Below are 13,944 nucleotides of genomic sequence, written 5' to 3' on the forward strand. Positions count from 1 at the left end.
AGTAAAATGCTAAAAATTAGATAATATTCAAAATAAAGAAATGATTTCCTGCCTCCAGGTCTTGTTTCCAAAATAGCAGGTGTAGTTCATGAAAAAATAATCATCTTTAATCAGCCTTAGATAGCTTAGTATGTATTCCTCTCTGCAATTTTCCCCTTTATTTACATATTTTTGCACTCTATCCATTATTTAATTATACTGGTCTCTTCAGACTTTTTTCTCAGAATTATTTGTGCTTTTCTTGTTCTCAGTTTTGGACAAGAGAGGACAGCAGTTCAGAAAAGTGTCTGAACTCTGCTGACCACAACCAGGAGAGCCTGCTGGAAGATATTAGCAGATCCTCTCTTTATAGCTGAGGCTCCGTTTGTACCAGATTGGGCCATTTTGTGGGGCAGGTTCATTTCCAAATTCATGACTGTTTCTTCATTAAGGATACTTGTTTTTTAAAAACAACATGGACAAATTTCCTGGCGCAGAGCAAAGTGCACTGAAGGGAGTCCATGCTGGCACCCCAGCTGGCAGTAGCAGCAAGGATAAAATGGTGATTAATTTGGTTAGTAGTTTAGAGCATTCTTAGTCAAGGCAAATCTGTGATTTAATTAGTAAAATTCTTAACTGAATTTACCAAGAATACGAGATGCCTGTGCTAATAGAATGTCCTCTAGACACTGACACATCGATACATTCCTAATTTGCTCTATTGAATGATGTTTTCTTTGGAGTTTTTTTTTTTTCCTTTTTAGAGAGAATTTTAGAATTCAACCAGAGAAACTTCTTGTGGATATTTTTCTGAATGTGTTGTGTTTTTAGGGAAATTCAATCTCTTGGATTAGGTTCATTTATACTTACCAGAAGGTTGAATTTAGAAAGGAATTAGATACCCAATATACTTTTTGAGTCTCATAAAGAGAGCGAGAGCTTTGAAAATCCTACTTTTAAGACCTAAAACCAGGAAGTTCTCTTCTACCTCCAGAAAAGACCCGGGTCCGTAAAACCTTGTGTGAGACTCAGAACTCTTAAGTCTACAGTTCTCTAGTGAATTATAAATTGAACCAAGTGTGTTCTCTTGTCTTGGGTAGGAACTGGTCTTGTGAAATGAGTTAGTGGAAAGTTAGTGGAATGGCATCATGATAATATTTGAAAGAGCTGCCAAACATGCTGGAGCCATTACAGTTGTTGCTGTAATAGGTTATAATAATTAAAATATGTATCATAATAATATGTTCATCGAACTATGTATCTGAAGTTATCTGTACATTTTTAATTAAAAAATTTAATTTGAATACAGCATGGTGGGCAAAACTACTTTCTGATACACTTGAATCCAGATATTCCTATTATTTATGAAACTTGAGTTTTATCATTACTTTCCTTCTACTTGTATGGCTTCAAATGTTAAAACAACCAAAAGACTCTCAAACTTAAATTGCTTATAAATGATGCTATACTGCTTTTTTTCTGGGGTTTGTTTTTTTATAGAGGGTTTCTACACTTTTTTTCTTTTTGCCACTTGAATGCTTAAAGTTCATTTCAAAAGATTTGAAAGCCTCATAGAAAATACAGAAATTAATGTAATAACGTCAATGCATAAATTGTCAGTGGAACAAAAGGAGAAATTAGGAAAATCTGTTTGGTTCTTTTTGCATTATTTCTAGACGCCTGATAAACGGTCTTGTCATAGTGCTTTAAATAGAGTTTCACTTGCCACCAAGTAAAATCAACAATCCAATGACAGAATGTTTAAAATCTCTCTTGCTCTTTGCTATAAACTGTCTAGAAGGAGCAACATTGTGGACTTTCTGAGCATCATCAGTTTATCTTGTAGTTCTATGGTTTGCTGCAGATGGTTTGGAAACTTCAGTACAACCACATAGGAAGGATGTCTCCAGCAGTATATGGTTACCATTGAGCCTTCTGTAGTTGAATTCTTGTGCAGAAATCATTTGGAAGTGCTGCTCTGGCAATCAGTCAAGACCTAATGCTTAGTGTAATCCAGTCTGGAAAACATTGCGTAACTCTGGTTGAAGTTGGATCTCTGCTCTCTGGCAAGCTTCTGCCAAAAGAGGGAGCCTTGAAGGCTGTGAGCACTTTGCAGCCCTTCAGAAGATTATCATTTGGCCTGCCTGCATTTTGGTAGAACCAAGAGCTACCTCAGTTTACCGGAGACTTTAGAATTTTTCAGAAAAATTATCTTGGATTTTTTTCAGTCTAAGGAGAGATACAATCTGCAGCCCATAAGCTTCAGTGCTTGATAAATGCCCTTGGTGCTGAGGTCCTCTTGTCCACCCATTCAGTCACCAGTGATAGTCTCTGACTCTCTTCCTTTTTTTTAAGATAATGAGAGAAAAGTTGTACGTATAGGTCTTTTAAAGAGGAGGACTGATGAGTCAAGGCTTTGGAGGCAAGATCACCATCTCTGTCCTCCTGTATTTCAGAGTTCTGGATTTATTATGAGTGCATGTAATTCTCAGGCATATTTTTCAATTTCTCAAACATTCATAGAGCCCTTGCTCTATGCAAAATATTCTGCTAGATTCTGTGCAAAATATGCACACAAAAAAGCATCCTACATCAAACACAACTTTCCCTTCTCTTATCCTACCCAGTAAGCTCATATATTCCAAAAATTTAAGGTATTTACAACTCAAGATAAATATGTCTTTTTGTTAACAACTTAGATGATAGACTCAAAAACACATGAATTAATTTTAGGTCTGAAACCACCTAGATGGTAAGTTAGAGAAAGATGATAGAGCACTGTGGAAGATAAATGCAGTTGAAGAGACCTCAGTCATTTAGGAAAGTGGTAAAGAACAAGAAGTGAGTTTTAGGGTGAATATTTAAAGAGAAAAGGCAAACTGTTTACACAAAAGAAGATATCATTGTGTCGTTTGACAAAAAAATTATCTCTATGAGAATTTTACTCCTGATTATCAAGAAAATAATGCAGCTAAACTAATAATTTGTAGGAATTAATTAATAAAACTATAACCTGAAATGCAGTTCTATCATGTTTCCTTAAAGTATTCAGATTATTGCTAGAGATTGATATCTAGTTCTGGGGACTGCTATTAAAGTGTAGAGCAGTATTTCTCAAACTTCAATGTGTATAAGATTCCCCTGGAAAAATGTAAACAGTTTTCTTGGCCTTACTCCCAAGGATGCTGATACTGCTGATTCCCAGGACCATACTTTGAGTAGCTCTGCTGTAGAGAACTTGGACAGACCCTAAAGACTAAGTGCAAGACCTATGAGGAATAGCAACTCTAATAGTCTAGCCAGGAGATTAAGATGAAAATGTAATTTAAAAAATTAAGTCAAGTGATGAACTAAGCACCTGAATGTCCTAGCATTCTTTTTATGCTTCCAACCTCTAGAAATTACAGGGAAATTTTAACAATTAAATATATAATATTGTGAAATAAGGGAGGCTTTTGATGACCCACAAACTGTGAGAAAGGCTTAAAATGGTTGGTAGTGGGATATTTTTTAAGGCAAATATCACATCCCAGAAAGTTTGCAAGAGGGTTACTTTGGGGGTGGATTCAAGGAGTAGGAGGGTACATGGCAGCCAACAAGATACCTGTTAAGAGTACTGCAGTAATGGCAGCCAGCTGACTAGTCCCTCATACACTCCTCCAACTCATCTGCTGCCCCCAAAAAAGAGATAACAAAAGTGTCCTGTTTCCCACAAGAATGGGGGAGGAAGCTTTGGAGGAGAACAAGTACCGGATGGCTGTCAACTCCCAGCAGTGTGGGGACGCTCTAACGCCCAGAATGCAATTTACTGGCACCCCCGGCCAGCACCACGTCCTGACCCTTGACCAGGTGCTGGAGGCGGGCTGCACTGAACAGAGCACTCCCGGAGAGACTAACATGGAACCCCAAATGCCAGGAAGAGCAAATAAATGAAAATCACCAGACGTTCATGAAAAGTTGACCCCATAAGGGAAAAATGAACCAAATGCAACAAACAGAAAATGCAAATGTACCAATTATATGCGTTCCCAAGGACAAGCAAATGGATTTTTTAAATAAAAAATGAATAATTAATTATCTTAAGAATAGTAAGAGGAACGATCAAATCCTTGAAGTAGGAATAAGCTGAGTTTTTTTCTAAAGAGACTTACGGGGGAAAAAAAAGAAAATTCAATAAACAGGAGTTTATTGAGTTTATGAATAGGAGATAAAGCTAAATATTAACAAACAGTGACTCCAAAGATTGAGCTGAGTAGTTCTCCTAGGATATAATACAAAAGGACAAAGAAATGGAACGTAAGAAAAGTGGGTTTTTTATTTTTAACTTTTAATATGGAGATCAAAAGGGGTGTCAAGGAAGATGGTGGATTATGAAGTACCAGGAATCCATCTCTTCACCTAGACAAAAATTTCATTGACAGGATCTGTTTGATGTAACTATTTTAGTACTCTAGTCTGTTTGAGGACTTTGAGCTTTCAGGGTAAGGCTTGGCCAGTAAATTGTGGATAATTTCAGCCCTTCTCATGGTAGAGGCCACCCATCACCAACCCCCTAGACCTATGGCAGGCAGCTCTACCTGCATTCCTAGATAGGCTTGGAGGAAAAAGGGTGAGCAGTGCTTGATAAATTTTGGTGTAGTATCAAAGGAGAATATGTGTAATTGTGTGAAGAAGCTATTATAATACTCCTGCCTTTTAAAACTACATATCTATGTGGGGCTAGACTCTCCATATAGTTCAACCAAAAGAAACGTATTGCAACAAATTAAATGCAGAAGTAAATACAAGAATCCAGCTGTCTTCTTTCAAGCTATATAGGAAAGAAAATTGCAAACATATAAAAGAGTGCCAGGCATCCCTGGTGGCGCAGTGGTTAACAATCCACCTGCCAATGCAGGAGATACGGGTTTGAGCCCTGGTCCGGGAAGATCCCATGTGCCACAGAGCAAATAAGCCCGTGCTCCACAGCTACTGAGCCTGCGCTCTAGAGCCCTCAAGCCACAACTACTGAAGCCCGTGTGCCTAGAGCCCGTGCTCTGCAACAAGAGAAACCACCGCAATGAAAAGCCCATGCACTGCAACAAAGAGTAACCCCTGTTCACTGGAACTAGAGGAAGCACGCTAGCAGCAACGAAGACCCAGCGCAGCCAAAAATAAATAAATGAAATAAATACATTTTAAAAAATAAAAGAACTTTCCATTGAGAATCAAGTAACTAAGAGATCCAGTTTTACCAAGAATTAAAAAAAAAGAGGGCCACTCTTCTCACTAAATATTTTTGTTTTGTAAAATATAGTAATTTTTCAACAAAAATGTTATTCATGTTAATACCTAATGGATTTGTTATTGTTACTTTTAGTGAATTGATAAATACTTGTAGGTGTCTTTGTTTTAATTCCAAATATGAGTATCAATAGTTATGACCTCAGAAACAAAAGCTGTTTGGTCTTTCAGTAATCTTTAAGGGTTTTTGAAACTCAAAAAGTCTAAAAACTACTGTCCTGTAGTGAAGATCACAGTCACCTTTCCCCACCCATGCACATATTACTCACTACTGGGTTTTTAGTGCCTGACTGTTAAATATACGATGACAGGCCGTACCTTCTGTTCCACCAGCAGCTCACCTCTTTGGGCCCAACTCAGAAACAAGAACCAGAAATGTAATCTTTCTCAGGCTGGTCAAGCCAGACTATTGCTGAAATAATTGGAAGTAAACCCTTAAGTTACTACCCGTTGCTACTTTTCCAAAAGTATTGCATCACTTCATTTATCATAGGTAACGGCCCCTGTGCCTTTTAGTCCAGCAAAGTCAAGCTATGGGAGCCCTTAAAATGGTGGAAATTCACATTGGGTTTGTGGACCGTAGTATCAAAAGCCTTAGTTATAACACATTAAGCCTATAATTACACTCTGATTTGATGTGATTTCTGATATTTGGCACTAGTCAAAATGCGATTTTCCCTTTTCTTTTTCTTCTTTTTTTTTTTTTTTTTTTTTTTAGTGCAGATGATTGAACAGAGCCTTCCCTGTTTATTTGGTGCAGTGAAGTATAGAAGATAAAATGGGGGAAGGAGAAATGATCACCTTTAACAAGATTAATTTTTAAATGTTTTTATATATATTTGAAATGGTTAAATTGGTTTTGCTGAAACCGAATTTCACCCTTGGGATACTATTTGAATGTTGGTTTCAATAAAGGTTCTTGAAAGTGTTAAGTAATATAAAATAAATTTATATATATGTGTATATATATATATATATATATATATATATATGGTGTTTAAAAATAAAGATGATGGGCAATGGTCACTACATATTTAAGGAAATATATTAAGCATATAGTATTGAAAGTAGAAACCAGTAAAAATAAAGAAAAAAAGATTATTTAAAGAAAAGATCATCTAAAATAAATTCATATCAATGTCCCCATTAAGGGACTTCCCTGGTGGTCCAGTGGTAAAGAATCCACCTTCCAATGCAGGGGATGTGGTTTCAATCCCTGCTCGGGGAACTAGGATCCCACATGCCACAGGGCAACTAAGCCCGTGCGCCACAGCTACTGAGCCTGCCTGCCTCAACTAGAGAGCCACGTGCCCCAAACTACAGAGCCCACGTGCTCTGGAGCCTGCTGCGCCACAAAGAGAGAAAAAAAAACAACCCTCACACCACAACTAGAGAGAAGCCCACGTGCCGCAACAAAAAGTTCCTGCATGTCGCCACTAAGACCCAACTCAGCCACAAAAAAAAAAAAGTCCCTATTAAAATAAAAGGTAATATTATATCCACTAAACAAGAGCAGAATGCTAGACTTACAGATATAGAGAACAAACTAGTGGTTACCAGGGGGAGATGGAAGGGGAGAGGGGCAATATAGGAGTAGGGGAGTAAGAGATACAAGCTATTAGGTATAAAATAAGCTACAAGGATATATTATACAACCTGGAGAATATAGCCAATATTTTATAATAACTATAAATGGAGTGTAACCTTTAAAAATTGTGAGTCACTATATTGTACACCTGTAACTTACATAATATTGTACGACAGCTATACTTCAATAAAAAATAAATCAATAAAGGAGTCCTAAGACAAATAAAATTTAAAAAAGGAACAGAATGCTGGGTTTTTTTTAAAAAAGAAACATCCAGGGCTTCCCTGGTGGCGCAGTGGTTGAGAGTCTGCCTGGCGATGCAGGGGACATGGGTTTGTGCCCCAGTCCGGGAAGATCCCACATGCCACAGAGCGGATGGGCCCGTGAGCCATGGCCACTGAGCCTGCACGTCTGGAGCGTGTGCTCCGCAACGGAAGAGGCCACAACGGTGAGAGGCCCACGTACTGCAAAAAACAAACAAACAAAAAAAACATCCAGAAAATGAAGAAAATAGTTCTTGGAAATTAATATTGAGAGAGTGGTAATTAAAAACATAATAAAAGATTGGAAGGTAAAGTTGAACAATTCTTTCAAAATCTAGAGCAAAAAGACCAAGAGATGAAAAATAAGAAAGAAAAGATAAGAGAGAACTGTCCAGGAAGTTCAATATCCAAAAAATCAGCATCCCCAGAAAGAGAGAAAGGAGAAGAGAATAGGTAGGAAATCATCAAAGAAATAATTCAAAAGATCTTTCCAGATTTAAGGTCCACTGAATGTCCAGCACAATGAATAGAAATAAATCCATACCAAGACACATCAATGTGAAATTTCTAAGAGGATATCCAAAAGCCTCCAGGGAGTAAAAACAGGACTTATATAAAGGGTCAAGATTCATAACAGCATGGGACTTCTCAGGAACAACACTGAAATTGAAAAGATAGTAGAACCAGACTTTCACAATTCTGTAGAAAGATTACCAGAATTCTATAATCTGCCAAAGTATCAATCAAGTATGAGAGTAAAATACTGATATTTTTAAACATGCAAGGTCTCAAATACTTTACCTCTCTTGTACCTTTTCTCACGTGAGAAGAATGAACCAAGAAAGAAGAAGATATGGGATCCAGGAGAGAAGTGAAGGAAATCCCTATGGTAGAGGTCCCAAGATAACTGTACAGAGGGAGTAAAAAGGAACCTGTTCAGGTTGGAATAGGTCAGAAGGTTCTAGGAGAAATTTCTTATAAGAAGTTGAAAATGGCAGAATATCAGATATGTTTGAATGTATTGCAAGGAGATTACATACTTGGGTGGGAGTTTAGCATTAAAATAATATCAGTACCAAAAAAAAGAGAAAAAATCAAACAAGCAAGCCAAGTAATAGTCACTAAACCCACAGAAAACAACATATTGAATATCTAAAGCATGAGTTAGGCTTGAAAGTGGTTGCCTCTAAGATCAGAAAATGGGAGTGGGAGTGCTTGTTCAAAAGCTGCTGTTTTTTCATAAGCTTTGAAGAGCTATTTGACTGTTTAAGGTAGTTGTATCTGTAAGTTTGATAAAACTAAAAAATAAGTTAAAAAAAAAAAGACTAACATCCCAAGTTCTTAATACTGGTCTCTTCAAAACCTGCCTTCCTCCTCCCGCCCCACATTCACTCTGGACTTGCCACCTCGGACTCTGTTGTACTTAGATACTCCAGGCCTTCGTGTTTGCTTTGCATCTGCCTGTGACATTCTTCTCCCACATACAAATATGGTTTGTTCATACACTTCCTTTAGATCTCTGCTCAAATGCTCCCCTCAGTAAATTCTTGCCCTCTCTTACCCCTCAGTGTACTTTACTTTCATTATGGCACTTGATATCATCTGGCATTTTATGCTTTTCATTACTAAGTTTTGCCTTGTCTTTGCTTCTGTAGCACTACCACTGCAAACAGGTTTGAATATAGTAAGGGTTCAAAAAATATTTATTAGATGAATAAATAGGACAAATATACAAAACTTTAAAAACAAATTCACTGAAGCAGAGATACAAGTGGGTAACACACAAATATTCAATCTCAAAAAATATCAGGGAAATGCAGATGAAAGCAATGGGATAATTTTTGCCCAGATTAGGAATAAATAAAAATAATCCAGAATAATATCACTGTCAGGGGTAGAAAAGTAAATTGGTAGTCTTTTGGAAAGCAATTCAATATGCAGATATTCACATGGGGGCACAAACAGGCATGTGCAAGGATACTGCTGCAGCAGTATTTCATAGTGAAAAATTAGAAACAACCTAAATGCCCATAAATGGAGATATTGTTAAATTACAAGACACATATTTTTTTTTTTAAACCTATGCAGTTTTTTTTTTAACATTTATTTATTTATTTATTTTTGGCTCTGTTGGGTCTTCGTTTCCGTGCAAGGGCTTTCTCTAGTTGCGGCGAGCGGGGGCCACTCTTCATCGCGGTGCGCAGGCCTCTCACTGTCGAGGCCTCTCGTTGCGGAGCACAAGCTCCAGACGCGCAGGCTCAATAGTTGTGGCTCACGGGCCTAGTTGCTCCGTGGCATGTGGGATCTTCCCAGACCAGGGCTCGAACCCGTGTCCCCTGCATTGGCAGGCAGATTCTCAACCACTGCGCCACCAGGGAAGGCCCACAAAACACATATTTTAATAATAGGCAGCAAGTAAAAAAAAAAATGAGTGACAGCTGTATGTTCTATATTGTGGTTTCATTTGTGTTTCACAAAAAAGACTAAATTTGTAGATTTATGGTTTTATATGAAGATACCTAGAGAATGATCTAATAGCATACATCCCAAACTTTCATTTTCCTGATTTCTAGCTGTTCATTTATTCATTTAATATCTGTTTCTGGAGCTATAAGTAGGAGTTGTCCCTACATACTAGGAATAGAGGAGTGAGCAAAATAGGAAAAGTGCCTGCCCTTACAGAGTGGAAGTCCTAGCAGGAAGAAACAGACCATGAACAATAAACAAGCAAATACATTATAGGTCAGGTGATGAAAAGTACAGTGAAGAAAAATAAAACAGGGTAAGAGAGAGAAGAAGAACACAGTGAGATAAGAGGACACTTGCTATGTTTAGCTCTGCTGTCAGTGGAGCTTTCTGCAGTAATGGACAAGCCTTGTGAATTTGCATTGTCTGATACAGTAAACCACTAGCCTCATGTAGCTGTTGGAACTCTTGATCTGTGCTAGTGCAACTGAGGAATGGAGTTTAAGTTTCATTTCATTCCAGTTAATTTAAGTTGCCATATCTGGCTGATTGCTACCATATTAGCCAGTGCATTTATATGGGATGGTCAGGGAACTCCCCTACATACAGCAAGATTTGAGCTGAAACCTATACGAGATGAAGGAGCTAACCATGTGTTCCAGGCAGAATGAACAACAGGACCTTATCTGGAGTAGTCAGAGGCTGGAAAGGCCAGAGCAGAATGGGCAAGGTAAGAGTGGAAAGAGATGAAGCCAGAGAAACAGAGGGGGCCCCACCATGGAAGGCCTTGGCAACTAATGTAAGACTTGGCTTGTTCTCTGTGTGAGGTGGAAAGCCATTGAGCAGACAAGTGAAGTGATCTGAATTTCTAAGGGGTCTGGACCTGTTCCAATGATAGACAAGGCAGGTGAGGGCAGAAGCAGAGAGAAAATTAGGAGGATCCTACAGTAACCCAGGCTGGAGGTGATGGTGAATTAGGGGGTAGTGATGGATGTGTAGAGAAGTAATGAAAGGAACTGATGGTATTAACCAGTGGATCAGTTAAGGGGCAGGAGAGAAAAAGGAGGAATCAAGGATGGACTTCAAGGGTTTGGGCTTGAGCAAATGAGATAAGGGAGCACTGACGGAAGAGAACATTTGGGGAAGGAATTCAGGTTCTATTTTGGGCATGGTAAGCTGGAAGTGCCTGTAGAGGGTTAAGCCACAGTCCTGACAATGAGAGAGATCAAAATGGGAAGTGCAGCTAAAGGGTTTCTTCCTAGAGAACTATGTAAGAGAATAGAGTTCATAGATGGTGTTAGGGTACCCCTTTTTATGTGAGGGGCAAAGCAAGTGACCTGTCATGGACCTTTTTAACATGAAGATTTTATATGCCTTTAACTATCAGTACATGTGGCTCTAAGATTTGGGTACTTATTTCTCATTTTATTTATTCTATAGAATGGCTCCTGAGCGAGTAAGGTCCCTGTCACGAGTTTGTGTCCCACTTGTTACTCTGCCAGATTTTGAACCATTGGTGGAGGCTCTGCTCACCTACCATGGACGTGAACCTCAGGAAGTGCTCTGGCCTGAGTTCTGTGATGCTGTGAATGAGGCTTTTTTGCTGTAAGTGATGACCATTTACCTTATCCTCCAATTTTGTTTTTCCTTTTCTTAGAATACTTTAGTATGTTGGAAATGCAATTTTCAAATGTTTTTGTCTCAGTACCACTTTACATTCCTAAAAACTATTGAGGATCTCAATGAGCTTTCTAAAAAATGTGGGTTTTGTCTATCAATATTTACCATATTTGAAATTAAAACAAAAGTTTAAAAAATATTTATCACTTCATTTTAAAATAACAATAAATTGATTACATGTTAATACAAATAGCATATTTTTAATGAAACACAGTGACCTTTTCCAGGAAAAAAATTGTCTGACAAGAGTGGCATTGTTTTCACATTTTTGCAAACCTCTTTATTGTTTGACTTAAAAGAAGACAGCTAGGTTCTCACAGATATTTCTGTATTCAGTCTGGTGCAGTATGTTTTATTGGTTGAGGTATATGAAGAAAATCCAGCTTCACACAGATATGTACTTGTTAAAGATATATTTTAATAGCCATCTCAGGTAATTGTGGATATTCAACATGGATACCTCACCAAAAATTGAAAATGGTGGTTTTTTAAAGGTTAGTTGCAATGTGGAACCTGAAATTATATCAATGAGCTGTTCATACTGTTACATTAAAACCAATTGGTCTGTCTTGCATCTTTAATGGATCTTATTTTATAGCTTCATACAAGGTTCATTTGGAAAATATTGGTTCATTAAGTTAGGCAGATCTTCCAAACATTGACATATTTCATTTTATACTACCAAAATTTACATTCATTCACCACCAGTCTCATCAGAAATGTCTTATAAGTGTTGAGAAGCTGTAAAGCTCACATTGGTGAAAGCAAATTTTCCAAGATTCTAATTTCTGAGCTTAAAAACTCAAATTTATCATTGGTTATAAATACTGTCAGTTGTTTTCCTTAGCGTACTAGGGTCACTTCTCTAATTTTTGAGAAAGTATGTGCCAAATACTCAAGTCTGAATAACGATTGTTTGTCTGCCAGTGATTTTTTTCAAGTAAATTTCCAAGAAGGAAAAAAGTGGCTAGTTGATCTTATAGCTCAGCAAGTTGCCCAAGTGCTTCTCCTCTAGACAATCATCGTTTTTTGGTATGTAGCAGAAATGCTTTATGCATACCTTTTCACCACACAGAATTTTTTTAATTGGAAGTATCCTCAAGGGTAAAATTTAATGAAATCAATATTTTATATAAATATTTTTCGTGAAATGCATTTTTATGTGAAACTGGCAGTGTTTTTACTGTGAGTTTGTAGTAGTAAAGAATACAGTGCCTACTGTCCCTGCTTTGATTTGTGTTAGGCATAGCAGTTTTACTCACTATTGCTTTTGCACTATGAATGCATATGTCAACACAGTTGTTCTAGGAAAACCATGAGATTCAAAATAGTTATTCAGCACTTCAGGTATTTCTGTACACATGTGTGTATTGCCAAGTTCACATAAAAAATCCCCTGTCCTTAGTTGGTGCTAATACCAGATGAATACAAGCAACACAACTTGTCCAGCCATATCTAGAGATTCAATTTTAAGGCAGAAGTACAGTTCTGTTGATGAAATACCAACTTATCACATACACATTTGAATTATTTAATTCCTTTTTGTTTAGATTCTGAATGATTGGTCTCAAGTTGCTGCTGCAATTAATTAGCACTATAATAGTATTTGAAAACATTCTATTGAATAAGACACAGTAAGGTAAATTATTAACATCTATAAAGCCAAGGGAAAAATAACTTTCCTCATATTTGTTTTTCATTTACAGTTTAGCGCATTACTTTGGAGTAGATGTCCCATTCTCACAAGTCAGAGAAATCTCTGACGTTTTGATTTCATCTTTTCCTGATGAAACACCTGTGAGATGAGAAATCTCTTAATTCTCCTTTGTAAAGCCAGGGGTCCATTTTTAATATAAGAAAATATATTATAAATAAATTTTATTTTTGAATAAAATATTAAATTCTAAAATAAATCTAAAAATATGTTATATAAAATTTGTAAAAATATATGAAACATAAAATGTATTTATATCTACAATAATTTGGATAAAATTTAGGAAAGTTTAAAAAAATGTTTAATATTATTACCAAATAAGACAAAAATGCACTTGCTTCTTGTTATGTTTCCATGTAGGCACAAGAGAAAATATCAGAATTTATATTAATTTATTACGTTTTATTTTTTCCCAGCTTTTTTGAGATATAAGTGACATATAACATTGCATATGTTTAAGATGTACACTTTTATATTGCAAAATGACTACTACCATAGTGTTAGTTAACACCTCCCTCACATCACAGGATTACCATTTCTTTTTTTGTGATGAGAACATTTAAGTTCCACTCTCTTAGCAACTTTCAAATATGCAATACAGTATTATTGACTATAATCACCATCCTGTACATTATTAGATCCTCAGAACTTATAACTGGAAGTTTGTACTTTTTGATCAACATATTCCCATTTCTCCCACCCCCCAGTCCCTAATAACCATCATTCTCGTCTCTGTTTCTATGAGTTCAGCTTTTTTAGATTCCACATAAAGTGATATCATACTTGTGTTTCTCTTTCTAACTTATTTCACTTAGCATAATGCCCTCAATATCCATCCATGTTGTCACAGCCAAGGATTTCCTTCTTTCTCATGGCTAAATAATAGCCGATTTTGTGTATGTGTGTATATATACACACACACTATGTATATATAGCATATATATAACTAGATATAGATATAGATATATATA

At 36.8% G+C, this 13,944-nt stretch overlaps 1 protein-coding gene across 5 annotated transcripts in view; it reads left to right on the forward strand.

Moving 5' to 3' along the window:
• FANCC (FA complementation group C) overlaps positions 1-13,944 on the forward strand; it is a 289,432-nt gene that overhangs the window by 216,425 nt on the left and 59,063 nt on the right. For all 5 annotated transcript variants that reach the window (XM_081236412.1, XM_081236414.1, XM_081236415.1 and 2 more), the window contains exon 7: positions 11,020-11,184. In XM_081236412.1, the coding sequence (XP_081092538.1) occupies positions 11,020-11,184 (165 nt within the window). The remainder of the gene's footprint in view (positions 1-11,019; positions 11,185-13,944) is intronic.

This window comes from Mesoplodon bidens, assembly GCF_964165515.1.
Source record: "Mesoplodon bidens genome assembly, chromosome: 6".
NCBI classification, from domain to species: Eukaryota; Metazoa; Chordata; class Mammalia; order Artiodactyla; family Ziphiidae; genus Mesoplodon; species Mesoplodon bidens.